Source organism: Populus euphratica, unplaced genomic scaffold (genome assembly GCF_000495115.2).
Source record: "Populus euphratica unplaced genomic scaffold, PopEup_1.0 scaffold154.1, whole genome shotgun sequence".
Lineage (NCBI taxonomy): Eukaryota > Viridiplantae > Streptophyta > Magnoliopsida > Malpighiales > Salicaceae > Populus > Populus euphratica.
Genome location: NW_011500042.1, coordinates 64,284 through 86,023, shown reverse-complemented (window position 1 = coordinate 86,023; position 21,740 = coordinate 64,284). Strand labels below are relative to the sequence as shown.

The following is a 21,740-nucleotide window of genomic DNA, read 5'->3' as shown; positions in this document are numbered from 1 at the left end:
TAAAAAACTCACCAGTATAACTATTTTATATCCACTCATCATATTAGGGGTTAAACTCCATATGTTCTTTGCTCATGTGTTATCAATGGATGAACCAAAACAAGCCTGGGACAGAAATAGGAAACATGTGACGATATGTGAACTTTCTACAGCAAATGGCCAAACTATCGGTCTGTACAATGAGAGTGTAGGAAGACAGCATGTACAAGGACTAGTAGGCAATATCTTCAGACTGTTGTTTATTCTATCATGCAGTATGTGTGAGTGAAGCAGCTCTATTCAGTCTCTCGAGGATGCTATTAGCTTTCCTCTTGGCTCTTGAAGTCCCACTCTCTGCTAGTCTCGCAAGCGTACCATTGGCATTTTCCTCTTCCCTAATGTCCCTCCATTTAGAGTAGTCGTTTAGACAGATTGTGTGTAAAATTGCAACACAATTCTCTTTGTTGCGCTCAGAACTGCTCTCCCTTATAATGCCAAGCAAACAATGAACCGCACCAAGCTCCCCCATTTCCTCAACAGCTTTCTGATGGCTAGCAAGCATTGCAAGAATAGCCAACAACTCATCAACAAAGATGCAATCCATGATTTTTTCAAGGATTACCCTGACTGCCCCTTCTCGGACAGCCCTACCTTTATTCTCAAGGACAAGACATAGGTTGAATATTGCCGATGCAGCATCCTTCATTGCCAGTGGATGCCCTTCTTCTAAAAGGTCAATTAGAGGTTTGAGAGCACCTGATTTTCCAATAATGAGCTTGTTCGAATCTAGGGCTGACAAGGAGAAGATGGCGGCGGCAGCATTGCTTCTTGTTTCAATAGTTCCAGATTTTACAGATTCAACAAGCAGAGGGATGACAAGTGGATTTTCTGCAGCTAGCCGTTTATTATTGTCATGAATGGAGAGGTTCAAAACTGTTGTGATCAAATCTTCTTGCAGATCAGGGTGAGTGTTAGCTCTGCCTGGTGATAGTGGATTGAGCAATTTTGGAATGGCATCGATTGAGTCACTGAAAAGGGCCCGGAACGATGGCATCCTTTTAGTAAGCAGCCGAAGCTCTTTTGCAGCTTCCTTTTGATCTGAAAGGGAAGAGGACATCTTTTCAAGCAGTGACTTCAGATGGCCTCTGTCCGCATCAGTACACACCTCACCATCAACATCCTTCACGGGCTTTGGTAGCTCAATTCCACGCTCCTTGCACCACTGTGAAATCATTTCTCGCACCAACCGATTAGGGGTCAGGATAGTATGAGAAAGGACTTGCTGGGTCTGGGGACATGTTCGGTGCCCTTCATTTAGCCATCTTTGGATGAATGGTAGATCATAAGTCTAGAAATCAACAAACATTTCAATAAATGAGTGACTCTATAATATAGCCAACAAATTATTGAATAAAAATGAAACCCGCTTGAAATAGCACAGGAATTCAAGTAAAATGAACATGGACTGTTCATTCCTCGTTCTAGTGGCAAGGTCACTATCACAAATACAAATCAGTATAACTCTTCTAGCATCAATCATAGCACAAGAACATCTTCACTATGTTGGTGACAGATTCATTAATGCTGAAGAACGGGGTCAATTCCTTGTCCTAATCTGGGAGGCCACTATCCCAAAGATAGATTGGCCATCTGACTAAGTTATCTCAAATATGGAAAATGATGGCAAAAGGTTGAACAAGAAATATCAAGTCTGTATAAAGAATTAAAACTGGAGTTACCTCAGCTCTGATCTCAAAATTATGGATGAAGGAAATGATAAAAAAAAACAACCAGATTTTCGCCCACAAAATACCTTTTCTTAATTTTGGGCCAACTTTCTCAAAAGAAAAAAAATCTTCTACATTGGGTGCTGCAATTCCTTGTTCCAATAAATTTGTTAATAGAAACTAAATACACATAAACCAAAGAAAAAGGGGGAAATCTACACATTCTACAATTTCAAAAGCAAATCCCAGTGGTTGAAAAATCTCAGTTCTTGCAGAAATACCAACAGATTAATTTCACGCAAATCCAAAGCCTCAACAATTTTGCAGAAGAACCAAAATCCATATGTGCAGAAAACTTGAAAAATCTACAATTACTAGTGCATGGAAAAACATTCAACTCAAATTCCAGGACAAAATTTAGCATTAAACAGTTAAAATAAATCCCCAAAGTTGATGAATTTTTTGCATGCACATTCAAATAGCACCCAAACCAAGAACGATTCAACTTCAAACAACACTCAAATCCAAAAGAAATATAGAAAAAAATAATCCCAAATGCATAAACAAAGTAGAGAGGATAAATCTTGATGGTCTCTACCTGTCCAGTAGCCAAGACAACAGGGTCACCCATTATCTCCCTTGAAATGGGACATTTGAATTCTTCAGGGACAATTTTATCATCTACCATCTTCAAAGATTTCTTGAATTTCAATTCTTTCAAGACACTCAAAACCCTCATGGCTTCATCAGTGACCTCCACTCTATAATCCTCCTCATCAAGAATTGCCTTTACTAGCTTCTCCAATTCTTTCTTTAACTCTGTTGCCTTTGTCACTGTACATGGTATGGTCTCAAGAACTCCACTTTTAGCCATTAAAAAGAAAGAATGCAAAAGAAAAGAGGAAAAAAATCTGGTCAGATGGGATTTATGAGTGAAAAAAACAGAAAAAAGAAAGCACTATGTTTCGTGTGATTCATCAGTTCCTGTTTCTTTCTTTCTTTCTTGCAAGTTCTTTTGATATATTTTCTCTCTCTCTCTAGACCCAAAACTCTTCCTTTCTATGCACAGTGAAAAAGGCATAGAATTATGAGAAGGAAAAGGTTGGGCTACGCCACAATTGGACTTTTGAGAGAGAGATATATTGTCCCCACCGTTATGTTGTCCGTCTTCTCTTACATGATGTGTCTGTCTCTTGGTGGTATTGGATAGATTTCTATTGGGTTTTGGTAGCCAATTATTTCTTGCCACGCAAGCAGTTTTTCTCCCAAGCTTTGCATGCTTGCTCACTTGGCTTTGTACCCTCATATTTTCAAAACTGTGATGGTAAGTTTTTCTTTTCGGTTTAACTTTTTTTTTTAATTATTTTTTATTTAAAAATATATTAAATTAATGTTTTTAGGATGTATTAAAGTTAAATATTTTTAAAAATTATTTTAATGTATTTTTATTTAAAAACATTTATTTTTCTATAATTTTTTTTAATAAAAACAGTACTTTCAAGGTAAATGAAAAGGTGAATAAAATTGAAAGTTTAATGTATAAAATTTATTTATTGGTAAAATATATTTTTTTATTTTTATGTGTGGTTCAATCATAAAATTTAATCAATAAAAAAATATTTTAATATCATAAAAATAAATTTAAAAACAAGAGAAAACCATTTATATTTCTCTAGAGATAAAAATATCAATACTATCTTTATTATTAAATAATTAATTTTACCATAAATTATTTTTTTTATTTTTAATACTTTTTTTATACATACCAAACATCAAATAATTTTTTTCAAGTAGTTTTGGATAGCATTGTTAAGCAATGAAAAATAATATGTATACTAGAAAGTTATTTGTATCAAGTGATTTTATTTCTCTATATAATATCTTATTATTATTATTATTATTATTATTATTATTATTATTATTATTATTTTCTAAGATATTAAAAAACATTACACGAAATTTTCTGATTATATTTGCACATTCCTTCAACAATTCTAGTGTAAAGGGAGGTTGTCCTAAAGTTCCATAACTACGTGGAATATATATATAAAAAAATTCTTCTACAATCTTTAGGATTTATATATCCATAATTATATATGTAGATTGCTTCTTCTTTTTTTCATTTTAATATATTATTGATTGTTTAGACAAAACTTTTCAAGGTTTCGCCATTTTGATGGCTTTATTTAGCTTTAGAAAAAGGCCAATTGAAGATGCTAAAAAGTAATAGGATTCGAATTGACAATGAATAATTGATAAGGACTGATCTATACTATGAAGGACTAAATAGAAGATGCTTAAAAGTAATAGTATTTGAATTTAAAACCCTTTATCTTGTTAATGTGCTTTTACTTTTTGTTATTTTTTACTAGCATATCTATTTTGTTAAAACAAAAGTTTATCAAAATCATAAAAGCAAGCTTTAATAAAAACAATATTTTAATAATTTTAATGTGAATGTATTAAAAAAAAATATAAAAATAGTTTGCTTGTTGCCACTAGAAAAGTTTAGGAATCCATTTAAAAATATATAAAAACAGTACATTACTTGCTTGATGCCACTAGAAAAGTTTAGGAATCCATTTTTTATATAATTATAATAAAAATGAACATGTACATGTACATGGAAAGTAAAAAAATAAATAACACTATAATCTTATCTAAAGACTAAGTAAAAGTTAAGTTGTATTTAATAAAATAATATCTTTAGTATGTCTTCAATTAATTTTAATTAAAATAAAAGGAAATTTTATATAAAAAACCCATTAAATTTGCCTCTAGTAAAGTTTGAAAATATGATGGGAACTTTAATCCTTGAGGACATACAATTAGAAGAGATTATCAACTAAAACAATTCCACAAACATGCAAGATGTAGTTGAAAAAAAAGGTTTAATGATAAAAAATACTATAGTAAAATCAACATGTGAATTAGTTTTTTGTTTTATTGTTAATGATTGCTTTTCAAGTAACGGTGTTAAAAAAATTAACCCTTTTATGATATTTGTATTAGGATATAATTCATCAAAATTAAATAACATAAATTTTACAATAATAATGAGTAAATATTTAAAATATAAATATCACAAGTCACGAGACATATTGAAATTTTTAAAACCTTATTAACCTGACCCAACCCATAAACTTTTTTATTTTTTATTTTTGGTATATGTTATGCTTATTTTTTTAATTAATTCTTTTATTTTGAAAATTCCACAAACAGTAGTTGAAAAAAAAGGTTTAATGATAAAAAAATACTATAGTAAAATCAACATATGAATTAGTTTTTTATCTTATTGTTAATGATTGCTTTTCAAGCAACGGTGTTAAAAAAATTAACCCCTTTATCATATTTGTATTAGGATATAATTCATCAAAATTAAATAACATAAATTTTACAATGATAATGAGTAAATACTTAAAATATAAATATCACAAGTCACAAGACAGATTGAAATTTTTAAAACCTTATTAACTTGACTCAACCCGTAAACTTCTTTATTTTTTATTTTTGATATATGTTATGTTTATTTTTTTAATTAATTCTTTTATTTTGGTCAATAGATGTATTAAGCCTAAATTGTTGTTACAATTTATAACAACTTTTGGGTTAATTTATTGAGTTTAAATGATAATTCTAATTAAACTCATTCATAAAAATTAATAATATAAACTCAACTCATGAATATATGTAATATCCTTAAAAAAAATAGTCAAACCTGATATATTCAACACGATACAATAACATCTATTAAATAAATTAATATTCTAATTTATAAAATATTCCAAATTAAATCAGATATAATCATGAGATCGAACCAATTATATCAATGAACACATGAGAAGCATCGAGGCTTATAGCCCAGCCGTCCTTATAGGTTTCCTGTCTAAGCATTTTGAGTTCAAATGTTAACATGCATGTTTATTATTTTTACAATATCTTACTTATTTATTAAACTTATAAAATATTTAATAAGTCTATAAATTAATTATAATGTACATAAGCCGGTCCAAACCCCTTGTATTAAAAAAAAAACCACTTCTGAAGATAAATCATTTAATGGTATTACAAGTACAGAGCCTTTCTATTGAGGATTTGCCTTAGTACATGCATGGGTCACTCTTACTACCAAACAGTGGGACATGACATTTTAGATTGCAGTTTAGGATAGTACTCCTTGATTAGCACATCGATTATCACAAAATTGGACACATTTATCGTCAAGAGAATGTTCTCCCCTCTTTGGTTTTCCAGAGAAAGTGACCTCAATCTATACTTATGAGATTGTGTCCCCTCAAAAATATAATCTCGGCCTGAATAATTGCTTTTCTTGTATCAATTTTCTAGAGACTTCTAAATCCTTGTGGAATCTTGTAACTGGTGAATATTTGGATCATATGTGTAAATATTAATAAATTTCTTCCAGGAAGGGAGACTCACTCAAAGTCTCTGTTTTCGGATAAATTTTCTTTTCAATCTTCCATGACTACTTAGGATTGTGGTTTAACTTACTTTTTAATAAGAAAATTTGAATTTTTTTATTTTAAATTATTTTTTAGTGTTTTGGGATTGTTCTATGTTAGGTTGTTCAACTATAGCTATTAATATTTATAATATATAAGAGAAATTTAAAAAAAATAATTTAAAAAAATAAAAAAATATTTTTGTTATATTTTTATAGACCCGAATGTAATTTTTTTCTACTTGTATATATATATTTTTTCTATAATCTTATTTCTAAGTAATGTTCGAGTACCATTTTAGGTTCTTCAACCTATAGCTATTAATATTTATAATATATGAGAGAAATATAAAAAAATTAATTTTAAAAAATAAAAAAATATATTTTTATAGACCCAGATGTAATTTTTTTCTACTTGTACATATATTTTTTTTCTATACTCTTATTTCTAAGTAATGTTCGAGTACCATATAAATTTTCTTTACATGCTTTTAGAGAAAATATAAAAATTAAAATTAAAAAGGCAAGATCTTATGTGATTGGCACGTGTTGAACCACGTGCTGAAAGAGGGACAAATGCGGCTCCATATAGGTCAGTAGCGCGGGGCTAAGGGAAAGTTTCAACTCATAGATATTATTTTTTATTTAAAAATATATTAAAATAACATTTTAAAAAAATTATTTTTTTTTTGAAAAAAATCAAACGTGTGAGTGTGCGTTTATATATCTGCCACCACTTGGAATCTTGATGGGACGGGCAAAGAACTCAATAAAAATAAAAATAAAAATAAAATCAACTGCTGCCGGATGGAATGCTTCACTTGGAATCTTGATGGGCCTGCCGTTGGAATGCTTCACTTGGAATCTTGATGGGACGGGGAAAGAACTCAATAAAAATAAAAATAAAAATAAAATCAAAAACAAAAATAAAAATGATAATGATAATATGGAAAACTTACTTATTTATCAACCAAATAAAGTTTTTCAAAGATTGAGTTTGTGTTATATTGCAAGTATATAAATTGTTTTGCATGATAAAAATCTCCCAGAGGACACAGAGATGATCCAAAAATATTGCTCCATAATATTATCATTGATTATGTACTTTAAGACCTTTTTTTAGCTAAAAGTTAGATAATAATTTTGTCTCCCACTCTTACTCCCAGTCTCTTCAAGATCTTGATGATATTGAGTTATGTAATAAAATCACCTTTATCAGATGGCATCATTCATGGCGATCTTGAAGCTTCGACCACCTCCCATAAAAAATGTAAGCTTTCATCGAACAGTTTAATGGGCTTCTTTGGTTTTGCTCAATAACAAGATCTGAGATGTGATATGGTTCCCCAGCATCAAATCTGGACGTGTCACTTTTCGGATATCCCTTTTTTAGCTTTGCTTTGCTCGTCTTTGTTTGCTTCTTCCTTTCTGCTACTGCAAGTTTTTTTTGGTTATATTTTGAGTTGTCTCTGGCTATGTCACCTAAGCTTTCGCTCTATCTTCTACAGTTTCTCTCCTTGGCTGCCTCTTTCACTCCCAAGGTGCTCAATAAATTGTTCTGAGCAATCGAGAAAAAGAGAGGCTACAACAGTCACGAAGGAACACAAGCTAAAGCGCTGCTTATTTGCAGCAACCTGCAGTCGCAAGAAATGCCAGAGTGTATATTTTTCACTGAATAGGGCATGTAATAGTCTATCACTATGTTGTGTCTGTAACGCTCCAATTGTCATGGGGGGCACCTTTTTTAACCACCATCTCATCCTTGATTCACAGATATCAGAATACCAGAACTGTATTTTGACAAAAGACTCGGACATTTTCAAAACTTCTACAACCAATTCTTTACGGGGAAGTTCCTCAATAGAACATAAATGTGTAACTTGCCAGAGTTTACATGAAAATGCTGTTATTTCTCATACAAACTATTAGTATTATCATATCTTCACACTCCAGAAATACAGTAACAGAAAAGGGACAATAGAGGAAGAATCTAAGGTGAATATCCAAGTGCTAGTCTAATCAACAAAGAAAAAACAGATGATTACCAGTTTTGAATCCATATTTCATTTGCAAGCATTAAATTGGCAAGAACATATGCTAAACTCCGTTGAATATCATTTTACCAGCTGAAGAAATCACTTTGCTTCATCATCAACCTTCTTGTCATGAAAGACCACCATTAGAGAAGGAGCCAAACAAACTTCAAATATTCTCTGGAAAAAACTGGTCTTCTTTTACAATCTACAAGAAGCAATGTGAGCTATAAGAACATTCAAATTAATAAATTATCCGTACATATTGTATGCAATAAAAAAGACCCATAAGTATCAGCTTTTACCTAGAAAAATAAATCATAAACAGGTAACCATTCTAAGCAAACCTGTAAACCCTGCCAATTCGGGTTATTTACCAGTTCTTCCATGATAACCAATGACCTTACCATCAAGGCATTGATTGCCAAGAAATTGCATATTTTATTAATCCACAAAGATACTGATGTCAACACAACAAAATCAGATATGATATATACTTCAGATTTTATATACAGTATAAATAACAGAACAGTTACAGGCTGCAATAAGGCATTGTTCTGCTAGAATGTTCCTGTACAATCTTATTTCCTCTTTCACTGTGAAAATAACCGAGACATTATTTTTTCACTCAAATGTGACCACTACTTATTCCATCATATATTGAAAAAAGAGTACTGGCATTGTATGGACAGTAGGAGGATAATGAAATCACTGCCTAGACAGTAAGGACCTTAACAGTATAGAAAATAAAACAGTCAAGGATACAACGGAGGATACAGATGCAGATAACTTGCTGAAGCCTGATGACTTCCTACTGCAAAGTTGTCCGGACAAAAAATGTTAAAAGCAGGAACTTTAATCTAGTGCAGATAATACATTTTCCAAAACAATAAAAATAACCACAATAGCTTACCTCGCATTCTGAAGTGAGAATTTCTCAAGGTAATCTGCTTAATTGCCTTTTTGCACTGCACCTGCTAGATCAATCGCGGACATCTTCCCTGGCATATGTAATGCTAGTGTAAACATCATCCTCAGGCATGTCATAAGATTCTGTAGGATCATATCTATCCTCAAATGCATTTCGTGCCACAGAATTAGAACCATGAATGCCATATGCATTTCTTAGATGCCTATCTCTTACATCTAACTTCCGATCATCCCTTTGCACACCATCTGCAGCTTCTAGTCCAGAATTCAACGACTTGTAATCATGATAGGACTTGCTAGAAGACCGTTTCTCATGATCCTTGGATCTAGTCAATTTAGTTTCATCTTGTCCTCTTTGGTGACCACTCCGCTCATGTGATCGGGCATGACTTCTGTGTCTCTCTGGACTTCTGCTGTACTCTCTTCCATGTCTGTCTTGGTTGGCACTTCTCCGATATTCCAGCTTTTCATGGTGACCGTGATTGCTTCGTCCTTGTTGTTCATAATCTTGAGGCAACACAACCTTCGAGGTTTTAGATCTAGAATTGGGGTCAGGGTATGATTCCTTCTGGTAGTGGTTCGAAGTAGTTCTTGTTGCTTCAGAAGAATGGCTATTGACTTTTCTTAGTTCATTGACAGTAACATCAGGGGCAGAAGGAGGATTAGGAGACATCTCTTCCTCTTCAGTTCCCTTCTCAAAGTGGCCTATGCCTCCAGCTAGCTTGATTTCCTCCATGTATCCATCAATTATATCCCTCATCACCTTTGACAAAGCAATTATAACTAAATAAGAGAGAGATAATGGCCTTTTTATAATGAAAACATGAAGGTTAAATGTGAAAGTAATTGTTGTCAAATGGATGAATTTTCCTTTTTTGGTTTTCTCAAAATTTGAACATTTATGACACTGCCACATGCCAAGAAAGATCAGTGATAAGAGATTGGAACTTACAGATCCAATTCATATGATTCCAACTTCCTCTTAATGAAAACTACAATACAATATTCACTTGACAATAAGGCAAACTATCACTTTAGGAGTCACTTGGAAACTACAGGAAATAGGCCACATGTCTAAGCAGTTGATGATTTAGACAATACATAAAAGTAAATAGATTTCAACATGAAAAACTAATGAAGCTAATAGCTTTGATAGGTATAATAACAGTACTACTAGGAGGTTCTTTAGCTTTTGCTCATTAGCTTCCTACCTGTAAAGTTGTTCGTTTCAACTTCTTTCCACGGTATGACATTCTTCGACGTTTATAATCCCTTTCTTCAGCCAATAACTCCTCTCTTGTCTTTGATTTGTTTGATTCCTTGTGCAAAAGAAAAGGATCATTAAACTTATGACCAAAGCAACATTTTATGACAGACAAGCATTGTCAGGAGAACATGAGAAAATATGTTAGCATGTAAAGGGTCCCATATTAGCAACTATTCGACCAGTTGCCAGTTTTCAAACCGTGGCTCTTCACAATAAATGAAACTCTGAAAGATATCAGGGGATCTAAAGGAAGTAACTAAAATTTTGATAAAATCAACATCCAAATAAAAACCGACCTTCTTTCCTTTATTTTTCTTCAATACCTATTACCATGGACATGACTGTGAATGCTATAATTTCAGACAGTGGAACTCAAACCTCTTCAAATGCATGCCAAGGATGTCCCAAAATTGCATTTTCTAAAATAAAATTTATCTCTAAACCAATGTAAGAACATGTGGCAGCTACCTTCAGTAACTGAATACTACTGCGCATCCCTAAAAATTTCAGTAACAAGGAAGACAAAACTTCCACTGCCTATGAAACTTTACAAAATTCCTGAACTATAATGTCATTTGCCTTCTTTGATATCATGTCACCGTGTTTCTAAAATATTTTATATTTTTGGTGGGGTGGGCGGAAGGATTTTACATACATAAAAATTCTGTCCAGTATGTCATTTGCCTTCCTGAACTTGCAATTATGTCCAATAAAAGAACAAAAACTAAAAGCTCCAGCAATTAAAACAAAGAAAACCATCTACATGTTTAGTACCTGGTTAGATAATTGCTTTCGAGGAAGGCCATCATGTTCAATAATAGCTTTGTATTGAGGACGTTTGCTTCTCTCATCATCAGCTCTTTTTGAGACAAAAGAATGCTCAGCCATCCTACACAGAAGGCGAGGCAAGTTGAAATCATACTGAACTTGTGAGTGAAACATATTACATGCAAGCACAATAAGAAAAAAGAAGTAAGAATAGCAATGTACCTCTGATATCTTGGTAGTTGTTGAGGAACCCGTAATAGCTTGATTTTTGCTTCTAGCATAGACCTTTCATGCAATGCAGCGACTGCAGCTGCCACTTGGGACACAAAAATTACTCCATCATCACCTTCATACACTGCTTTTATTATTTTACACTCTCTACTTCCTTTTCTAGGCTCTTCAAGTTTGCTATCCTTTATTTCACTCTCATAAGCGTCAAAATCCCTCAGATTTTCTTTCAAACAAGAGTCCAACAGAAACAGCACCTCGTTAGCAGCGTCTAATAGACACTGCTTCAAAACATGAATGACAAAGCACTTTGCATTCACTTCACCATACAAAACAGAAAGCTGAGATGCAATCCACATCAAAACCTTCACCAAAATTGGACACTTCAAAGATTTCACATTCATCTCACAACTCACAGAGCTCAAACCTTCCTTTCTAATTGCCTTCAAACAAAGCCTAAAAAGAACACATATATGATCCCTCATATAAACATCAATCACCACACCATATCGTGGAGAATTAGCAATAATCCAACTCCTCAAATCACTCCCTTTAATCAAATCCAACCTCAAAATCAAGCAAAACACACTATACGAATACATACTCGGATAATCAATCCAACCCTCTATCTCCCTCCTTATTGCCCACAAGTCAGATGGCAAAACTCTAAACCCATTTTTATCAAAACCCTCTCGCTCGCTCTCCCCACTAACCCCAAAATTCACACATTCAATTAACAAAACACCAGGTAATGTAAACATTCTTTTTGAGCTATCTAAATCATTCAAGTTAACAGCACCAGGGCAGTCATTGTAAGAGAAATGTGAACTAAACTGACTGTAATAGCTATCTAACGAGAAACAAAGTTCAGTTTCATTAGGGTCTTTTATTGATTGACTAAAGTTTGAATCTTTATATGGGTCTTGAGGGTTAAGTGTATTGGGGTAGTGAAGATAATCAAAAAGGGAAGATGGGTTTTGAAAGAGAGGAACTGGGCAGTTAAGTGAGTGGAGGAAGAGGGATTCTGGTGGCATAAGGTGGTGACGATTGAAAGGGCAGGGGATAAAGTTGGCATTTTGGGGTTGTGAAAGGGTAATTTGTGGAGAGAGGGAAGTGAGGGTTTGGTGTGTGAGAGTGAGGAGGTTAGTGAGAGTGGAGAGTGTGGTGGAAAGATCAAGAATAGGGGTGGTTGTTGTGGTGGTGGTAGGTGGAGGAACTTGAGGTGGTTTTGATGGCGGTGGTGAGGGGAGGAAGGGGGGGAGTAGGAAGTTAGGGTTAGGATTAGAGTTTTGGGAGGGATATGGGAAGGGAAGGTGATTAGGGTGTGGAGTATAAGGGTTCATTGAGAAAGAGAGATCGAAAAGCTTAGCAGCAGCTCAAAAAGCAGATAGTTTGAATTCTTTATGTGATGAAATAAATCAATTTTTATCTTTCCCTTCTTCTGCTTCTTCAGAAGACCGGCCGGTGGTGGTGGTGGTCGTTGTGGTGGCGGCGGCAGTGGAGTTCGATGTTTTAATATTAAAATTAAATTACTTTTTACAAATTTTGGGTAGCGTGTTTGGCGTGGTATGTATTAGATAATGCCCTGTCAATTCTTAACCTGTTTTTATTACGTGGAATTATCTCCCTCTTTGGTCACTCGTTTACGTGAATTGCTCGTGGGGAGGGGCAGTTTTGAAGTTAGTAAAAGGTGTTTTTAAAAAATTTAATTTTTTTATTTTTTTATTCTAATGTGATAATATTAAAAATAATTTTTTAAAAAATAAAAATATTATTTTAAAATATTTATAAATAAAATTTTTTATTTTAAAAATAATCATTATAACACTCTTAAACTTAAAAAATTTATAAAAAAATCTTGAATTAATAATTATTTGATTCGGAAATTTATTTTTTTAAAATTATCATTTAAAAAATCAGTTTTTGAAATTCTAAGAAAATACTTCAAAGAAATTGTTCACATCAAGTGACGGGTATTTAAGTCTTAAGAAAAAAAAAGTTTAATCCTAGATAATGATATTATATTTTTGATAAAGAATTTTCAGTATTTTATAAAATTTATTTTAATTTAAATTTTATATCAAGTTATTTTAACTTGTTTTTATAAGTTAGTATCCATGTTAAGTAATAATTCAATTTCAAATTTAAGTAAATAACCTTGGTTTATATTTATACATGCTATGTAATTATGATTATACTTTTATGTTAAACTAAATAATTGTTTAATCTCTAGGTTAAAAATATCCAACAATCTTAAAACTTAAGATTTCTAAGTGAATAGTAAAATTACTAGTGTTTAACTTAAGAAAAAAATATTTAGAACATTGTTAAATTATTAAATTAAAAAGAAAGTAAAAGACATTATGTTTTTACTAAATTTAAGAACTATTTATTTCACTTAAAATATTTATAATAAAAATATTATTTTAGGTTTTCTAGTGTTTGTGTCCTAAGAATATTTTTTTTATGTTTATTTCTCATGATTTTACATGAAAACTAATCATTATAAAATATTTTATAATTAATTAATTTTTAAACTTATTTTATTTGTTAAAAAATATTTTTAGCTCATAAAATTTTATAAAATATTTTATGAATAGTCATTGACTTATAATATCATTTAATTATTTCAACCATCATCTTCGTTTCTCCACCACCACCATTCACCACTATTATTATCTTCAGGAGCACCTCTCCCATCACCACTTTTACCTCACCACCACTATCTCACAACTAATTCTTCTTTCACAACCACCACGACCATCTCTTTAACAACCACCACGACCATCATCATCATTATTATTGAAAAATATTTACATGTAAAGTATTGAACGTAAAATTATATTTTAAATCAAATATAAAAAGAAATTGCATGTTATATATTTTATGAAAAAACATTTTACATGTAAAATATTTTCTAGAAAGTATTTTAAGCTAAAAAAAGAGATTCTAGATCTTTAATGCTATCCACGATATATAAGCTATTGCTATAAAAACATGGAATAATTACAAAAAATCTCTTTTAAATTAATTGTGATTTCACTTTTATTTTAAAAAATTACATTTTATATTCTAGATAATATATATATATATATATATATATACGAGAAACAATAAATCACACCCACGCTTAATACTCTCTTTCTCTCTCTCCCCTCAATTTATCTCTCCTATTCATGATTTCTTTCTTCTAAATCATAAAATTCTAAACCTAAACACTAGAAATTATTTAATCGATTTGGCCTATGTACATATCTTGTATGAAATCCCTCCCTTGTCGCATTTAGAACTCAACAAAGTATATGACTCTTTTCTTTAGAACTGAACAACATTCATAAGGTGTATTACACTTGTTTTCTTTAATCGAGAATTTAAAAGTGATTATGTTGCGTCTGAGTGTTAAAAATATAGGATTTTTTTTTTCATTACGTTATTATGTTTTTTAATCTCAATTGAATAAAAAATTAGAGATACTTGTTTACTATTAAAAAGAGAAGAGTCCTAAAACTAGAACCTTATAAAATTTAAATATTGGTTGTTCAATTGAGTAAAATTCCATGCAATAATTAACCATTCCTAATTAGGCCTAAATAGGCATATGTAATTAAATATCATGAAAAACCCCTAATTTGAGAATTGGGGTTACTATTCATATAATCCTAATTTTAAAATTATTGTTTTTAACGTTGTTAATAGGTTAATTGAAAGCTTCAATAAATTTTATTTAACCATTTTATTAGGTAAAAAAAATCTTGATTTTGTAGATCATTGCTAATTGTTTATAATGTTATGAATTATAAGAATATGCTTGTATAGTGTAATTATGCATGTTTATTTAGTTTCATTTTGTTTTAATATGTGTATAATATGTGTTAGATTGTAATATATTTTTGGTCTATTAGCATAGGTCTGGTATACTTATAATAAAGTAAATATAAATAATATAAATGGAAGAAAACAAATGCAGTAAATATTTTCTTTTCTTTTCTTTTTCTTTATTCAATTTTAAAAATAGGGTGCAATCCTTGTAATTAATGAAAATAAACAAATAATATTAAGCTGAAAACCTCACTTATAAAAGAAATCAAATAAATTAATTTTGCACTAAATACTCATGAAAGTAGAGGCATCAAAGTTTGCCTTCTGATCTTGTCACATCATATTATACTCATCATCTAATATGGGGTAATATGTTGATATAGCCGCATCAGAGGATCATGATCTTTACTGAATAATAAACTTATTCTACGAACTGGTCACTTTGATTCATAACCAAATAAATTCAATAGAAGTCAAATATTACATATAATGTGATGTGCAATTTGGTTTGTTATGCTTATGATTTGTTGTCAACTATATAATTTGCCAATATTTTAGTACTCTATTTTAATCATCCCAATGTAAACCATGTAAATTACAAAATGCCATATATAGTTGATCATCATGATAATTCTAATTATATTGAAAGAAATTCTACAATTGATTATATGTCTTTCATAAACTTATTATTTATATGCAAACAAAACTTGAAGGGATTTCAAATTAGAAATGACAAAGGAAATATAATTATTAATAATGCCTCAATATTACATGTATTTGATGTATATGAAGGTGTTAACGAGATTCATCAATATGTTGATGCTAATTTTTTTGATGCTCCCTTAACAATGAAAATGCTTTTTATGAATCAATCAAGAATCATGTTTATAGTAGGCAATTTTGCATCATTTATGTCAAGCAAGAGGTATAAATAATTATGTTTAATGTTTTATGAAAAATTTAACATTTGTTTTATATTTTTTTCTTTAACTATTAATATTTATTATTTGATTTCCTAAGTCTCCTAAAAGTTGTTTTAAAGATATTTTCTAAGACAACACATATGTATTATTTAAGGCATGTTTATGCCAACAAGAAGAATAAGGGATATCGTGGATTGAAAATGAAAATTGGATTTTCGGGTGCCACAAAAACTTATATGAATCTTTATTATAACAACTATTTAAAAAATATTGGAGATGTAGATCAAGTATCTTTTAATTTGTTGACAAAATTGAACCTAAAACATGGACAAGACATTTGTTTGATGCAGAGGTTAAGAATGCAACTAACAATTTGGCCGAGTCATTTAATAGTTAGGTTAAGAAGTACATGAATTTGCCAATTATTATGTTACTAGAGAAGACTCAATTGAAACTAATATTTAGATTCCATAATAGAGTTGTTTAAAATGTAAGTTAGGAAATAAATAGCACACGATACATTAGAAAAATTACAGGATAAGCATGTTGAGAAGCCTAGAAATTTAAGAATGATACCATCAGGTTCAAATGATTATCAAGCCCTCAATAGCCAATCTATATTATGTGTTGATTTGGAGAAAAAAACAATTTTCATATAAGGAATGGATGATGATTGGAATTCCATACAGGTATGTAGTTCTTTATATGCATAATTCTTTATATGCATCATAAGAAAATTGACATAAAAGATTTATTTAGCGAAGAAATTTTTTAGAAAAATACACATGGAGGTTGTTCACCCATTACCAGAAGTTGATTTAGATCTCAAAGAAAGTGATTTCATTATTTTACCTCTAAACCTTAAAAGGAATGCTAAGAGATTGAGAAAAAAATAGACAAATGAAACTAGGAGAAGATCAACATTCTAATGTAAAAAAAAGGCAACCACACTTATATTTAATATTTGTATGCAATATGACCACAATTCAAAGATCTACCAAAGAGATAATAATGAACAAATTAAAGGATTAAATAATGATTAGAAAGCTAAAAGTCGTAATTTCAAAAAGAAAAAAGCTAAGGTCGCTATGAAATCTAGTGGAAGAGAAATTGCCAAAGTGGGTTGAGAGGTTGCCGGAGGTGGAAGAGGGGCTAACAGAGGTGGAATATTGGCTAATAAAGGTTCAATAGATGATAAAAGTAAGACTGGTTCATCCTCTACACACACAAACATATGTTTGCCTTTCACAATATTCAAATTAGTCCAATTATTTTATAAATTATAAAATTATTAAACAATGATTTTTTTTTAAATTGTAGATTGGTGTTGACATTTTCCCTTCTTAACAGTTTACCCAAATACCATGCATTGATATCAATACAACCATGAAATCAGATGTGTTTGTTTTATATGCTCTTTTTTATTTTTAAAGCAACAAGAGCTTGAATATCATAAATCAATGTGGATGTAATGACATGTTTAAATTTTGAATATTTATTACTTCGATATGCATTCTTTTTCTATATAATCTATTAATGTTTCTTGTATTTTGTAAAAAAAAACAAGCATATATATTTCATTTGTTAAATACAGGAAAGATCATTGTTACGGACAATAACACTACACATATTAAAATACCTATTAACAACAACTCAATACTTGTAAAGGTGGCATTTATATTATGATTTCTTATACAAATTGTTCCTACTTCATCTTTTAGTTTCTTCAATTCATATAGTATTCATGAAACATCATTAAAAGCCTCATTCTTCTATTATAGTTAATTCATTAGCATTTATAGGTTTACACCAAATGGTTACGGAAAAGGAACCAATCTTGTTATAAACATGTTTTGATTGCATTTTTGTAATTAAATTGAATGTAGGTAACAATATTTTTTTTAATTTATAACAACTTTAAAAATGGATGGGAATTTCATTATTTTGAGGCTTTAGAGGTTATTTAGTCATTAAATTGAATATAATGAAAAACTTGTAAAAAGTTCATATATTTTTCATTTTTTTTGTTATCAAGGTTAAGGATGTGAACTTTTATTTAACATATAAAACCTATGATGTAAAGTGTAATATTTTAAAATACAAATGTAAGTGAAAACATCATTAAACTATAAAATATTTTTCAGTAATTATCCCTAAAAGTATAATTTGTCCCTTCATTTTTTTTATTTTTAAATATTTATATTTTGATTGTAAATTTTATTTTTATTATTTTCTAATTTCTGAATATTAAAAGAGGAAAGAAAACTATCTACAAATGGTATTCATTTAGTGGGTGTTTGTTTACGCGGTAGCTTTAGCTTTTAAAGTAAACCGCGTAAACTAAGCATTTAGTAACCTAAGAAAAACACTTTTTTATTTAGTGGCCCCATAATTTTTTCCATCAAACCGGGGTTTTGCAAAAGCAGCTAGGAGCTGCTTCTCTCCATTGGCTTTTCTTTATTTACCTGGACAGTATTCACAATAGTGCCCATGCTAGGTGATGCTAAGTGAATTAATTCAACTTGGCACTGTTCACTCAAAGAAGTGAAGAGTGCCCGAGTGAATTATAATTCACCTGCAATGCAAGAAGCATTCACTTGGCACTGTTCATGTAAGGTGAATTGTTTTGCATTATTCATGTGAGCAAAATTCATTGCACCGTGTCTGACCGGATAAAAAAAATTTAATTTTTTTAAAATTATATTTAACTCAAAAAATTAATATTTAATATTATTTAATAACACTGTATAAATTAAAAGAACATGACATGATGATGTAGCATTTGTAAAATTTGATCGCAATTCTAATTTTGTTTCTAATAATATTTTACCTGATTTTGTTGCACGCTTAAAAAACCATGGAACCTATAGTCCTTATCGGATGAATTTTGTACGTAATGGAATTATAAATAGTTTAATAGAATAATAAATAATATTTTATATAAAGTATTATTTATTTTATAATATAATAGGAGTAATTAATTTTACAATATTTAAATTTAAAACCATCAATATTAATATATATTTTTTAAAATTATTTTATAAACTCAATTTTAAAATTATTTTTAACCAAACATATTAAATTATTTTTTCTTTAACCTCAATTTCAACCACAGTTTTAACCAAATATCTATTTTTCAAACTAACCTCAACTAAAAGTGCTTTTTATAAAATAACGGTTTTCAAACCACAACCACAACAACTATCACAATACCAAACACACTCTTAATGGTTTTGATCTCTACTCATGCTAGCAATCACAATTCATAAGTGTAGGCCATACCTATGTGGCCCTCTTCGTTCTCATTTTTTTTTAATAAAATCTTTATATCTTAATATAAAATCCTCTTTCAACAAATACTTATGCTCATGGTTAAAAAATTATTCAATAATGATATTTATAAATGAGTTTAGAAATTTTTATGGTTATATTTATAATTTTTTTGATAATTATATATGAAGCAAATCCATAATATTGTAAAACATGCGCATAAATATTCAATAAGAATATATTTTATTATCAGTTTTTTTTATATTTAATTAATTATTACTTTATTGATTTGGATAAAATTTTATTTCTTTGTTGAAAATTGACTTACATATCATTATAAATGTTTATATGAAAAACCAGGCTTTTGATAAAAAACAGTTTTCCACAAAAATAAAAATAAATAAATAAATGAGTAAAAAAATGAAATTTTATCTAAAGAAATATATTTTTTCTTATAAATTTTAAGAAATTAAATTCTTATCTATTTTTAGTTTAATTTATTTAATTTTTTATTCAAAACATAATGTTATTGATAAACAAATTATGAAATTATGAAATAAAATAAATAAATGCATAAATAAGAAGAGATAATTTGATCTTTGTAGATATATTTTTTACTCTAAAATTTAAATTATTAATTTTTGTCTAGTATTTCTTTATTTCTACAAAACTAAATAAAAAGTAATTTTCAAAATGACCTCGTTATATCGTGCAAAAAAAAAATATTATTTTCTAGATTAAATAAATGTTCCAATTTTTGTATAACAATAAAAATAATAATAATCAGATTATTAAAAATAATATATTTATCAAAAAATATTTCAACCCCAACGACTCCGCATTCAAATATTCCAATCCATATTTCGTATTTCATACCAGCTTTTAAAAACATTGGGGGGACTGTTTAGAAAATTATTTCTTATTTCTACTTGTAACTTTTTATTTATATTATAAAAAAGCATTCATCATCGTGAATATTTTAAAAACAATATGATAAATTAAATTTGAATGCAATTCTACTGATATGTAGCCATTAGTTTATCTTGGCTCTTTGAGGACAAAATAAAAATTCTTGAAAGTCAACTCCATATAAATATATAGTTTTTAAAAATTAAAAGTAATAATATCTTTGAATTAGTTTTTTACATTGAGACTAAGTCCCTGATTTGATTTTTTTTTTAATATTTTCTTGCAACCTTTTTTAAAATTTACATCTGCCGACCACATTCACCGACTAATTAGCACAATTTTCCAAGAGAAAATATAAATTTCAAATGTACATGTGGATTTATTTATTTATTTTTAGTAGGAAGAAGAGACCTCAATTTATTTAGGTATTAAAATTTAAAATATTTTGTTTTTATTCTTATAGTGCATTATATAGGTTTAAAATAATTGTTTGCCCCATGTATATGTATATAGCTAGTTGACCAAATAATGAAATAATTACAAGAAAACATGTCAGATAACTTGTAAGAAATGGGAAAATGATCAAATAATGTAAGCATGTAAATATATAACAAAGATAATAGAAGTGTGTAGTAGCTGAAGAATGGTTCATCAGTTGAGACAAAATAAAATGATAAAAACGGAGAAGAAGATAACCATTGTAGACTTGGGTTCCTTGTAGAGATAGGGAATAATGCAGACTACTTTAATGAACAATTCACCATTAATATACTTGATTCCCATTAAATATTTTGTCATTATCACCTACCAACTCTCATATTTTCACCGATTTCTTTAATGCAGTTGTGTGGCGAGGCATTCATCCCATTCCTGGTTAACTCACAAGTATCATGTTGAAGAAAATATCTTTTCTGCTTAACTAACGAAGTGTTTCGTCAATCGCCTTCGTTACAGGTATGAATAATAAAGCAAACATTGAAGACTTGGGCAAAGTCGTCGTCGGCCTCAACTAGAGCTGACATAACATGGACTATTTCAATGAGTCCAGTCTATAGATAGCCTTGCATCGATTCATGCAAGATATCTCACCCCTCACCAAAGGAAAGAAAAATCAGTGTAGGATCTAATGAAAGGACTCAAGTTCGTAATGGATAATTATTTTCTTTGAGTCCTTCCATTAGATTCCGCAATGATTTTTGATAGTTTCTCCTTCTATGCATCAGTTTTGGTTCTCGATCTCTGGTGATTTTTTATATCTGTGTTTTGCAGATTTGTTTTTTATTTTATTTCGCTTTTGTTAGACGTTGTTATGCTTTCTGCTTCTCAGAAAGAAAAAGTAGTTTCTTTTCTTAGAATTTAGAAGGAATAACGTTAAGCATTGGACTACACTCCCTTTTTCTTAAATGATCTCCTCTTTACTGGGGT

The 21,740-nt window shown here is 29.9% G+C and overlaps 2 protein-coding genes across 6 annotated transcripts; both read right to left on the bottom strand.

Annotated features, from left to right (window-relative positions):
- Window positions 1–2,832, bottom strand: LOC105107277 (U-box domain-containing protein 9-like). Its single transcript, XM_011001153.1, has 2 exons — window positions 2,305–2,832; window positions 1–1,327 (listed from the first exon to the last, which is right to left on the bottom strand). Exons 1-2 carry the CDS (start codon window positions 2,578–2,580, stop codon window positions 248–250), a joined length of 1,356 nt encoding a protein of 451 aa, XP_010999455.1. The 5' UTR covers window positions 2,581–2,832; the 3' UTR covers window positions 1–247.
- A 5,076-nt stretch (window positions 2,833–7,908) lies between these two features.
- LOC105107275 (U11/U12 small nuclear ribonucleoprotein) lies at window positions 7,909–12,968 on the bottom strand. 5 transcript variants are annotated; one of them, XM_011001149.1, is made up of 6 exons: window positions 11,389–12,968; window positions 11,173–11,287; window positions 10,343–10,450; window positions 9,115–9,894; window positions 8,292–9,015; window positions 7,909–8,183 (listed from the first exon to the last, which is right to left on the bottom strand). In XM_011001149.1, exons 1-4 carry the CDS (start codon window positions 12,735–12,737, stop codon window positions 9,184–9,186), a joined length of 2,283 nt encoding a protein of 760 aa, XP_010999451.1. In that variant the 5' UTR covers window positions 12,738–12,968; the 3' UTR covers window positions 7,909–8,183; window positions 8,292–9,015; window positions 9,115–9,183. The 5 variants fall into 5 exon arrangements, with proteins under 5 accessions (XP_010999451.1, XP_010999454.1, XP_010999452.1 ...); XM_011001152.1 differs by having other exon boundaries at window positions 7,909–8,409; window positions 9,115–9,202; window positions 9,346–9,894; XM_011001151.1 differs by having other exon boundaries at window positions 7,911–9,015; window positions 9,115–9,202; window positions 9,346–9,894.
- Between the last annotated feature and the right edge of the window lie 8,772 nt (window positions 12,969–21,740).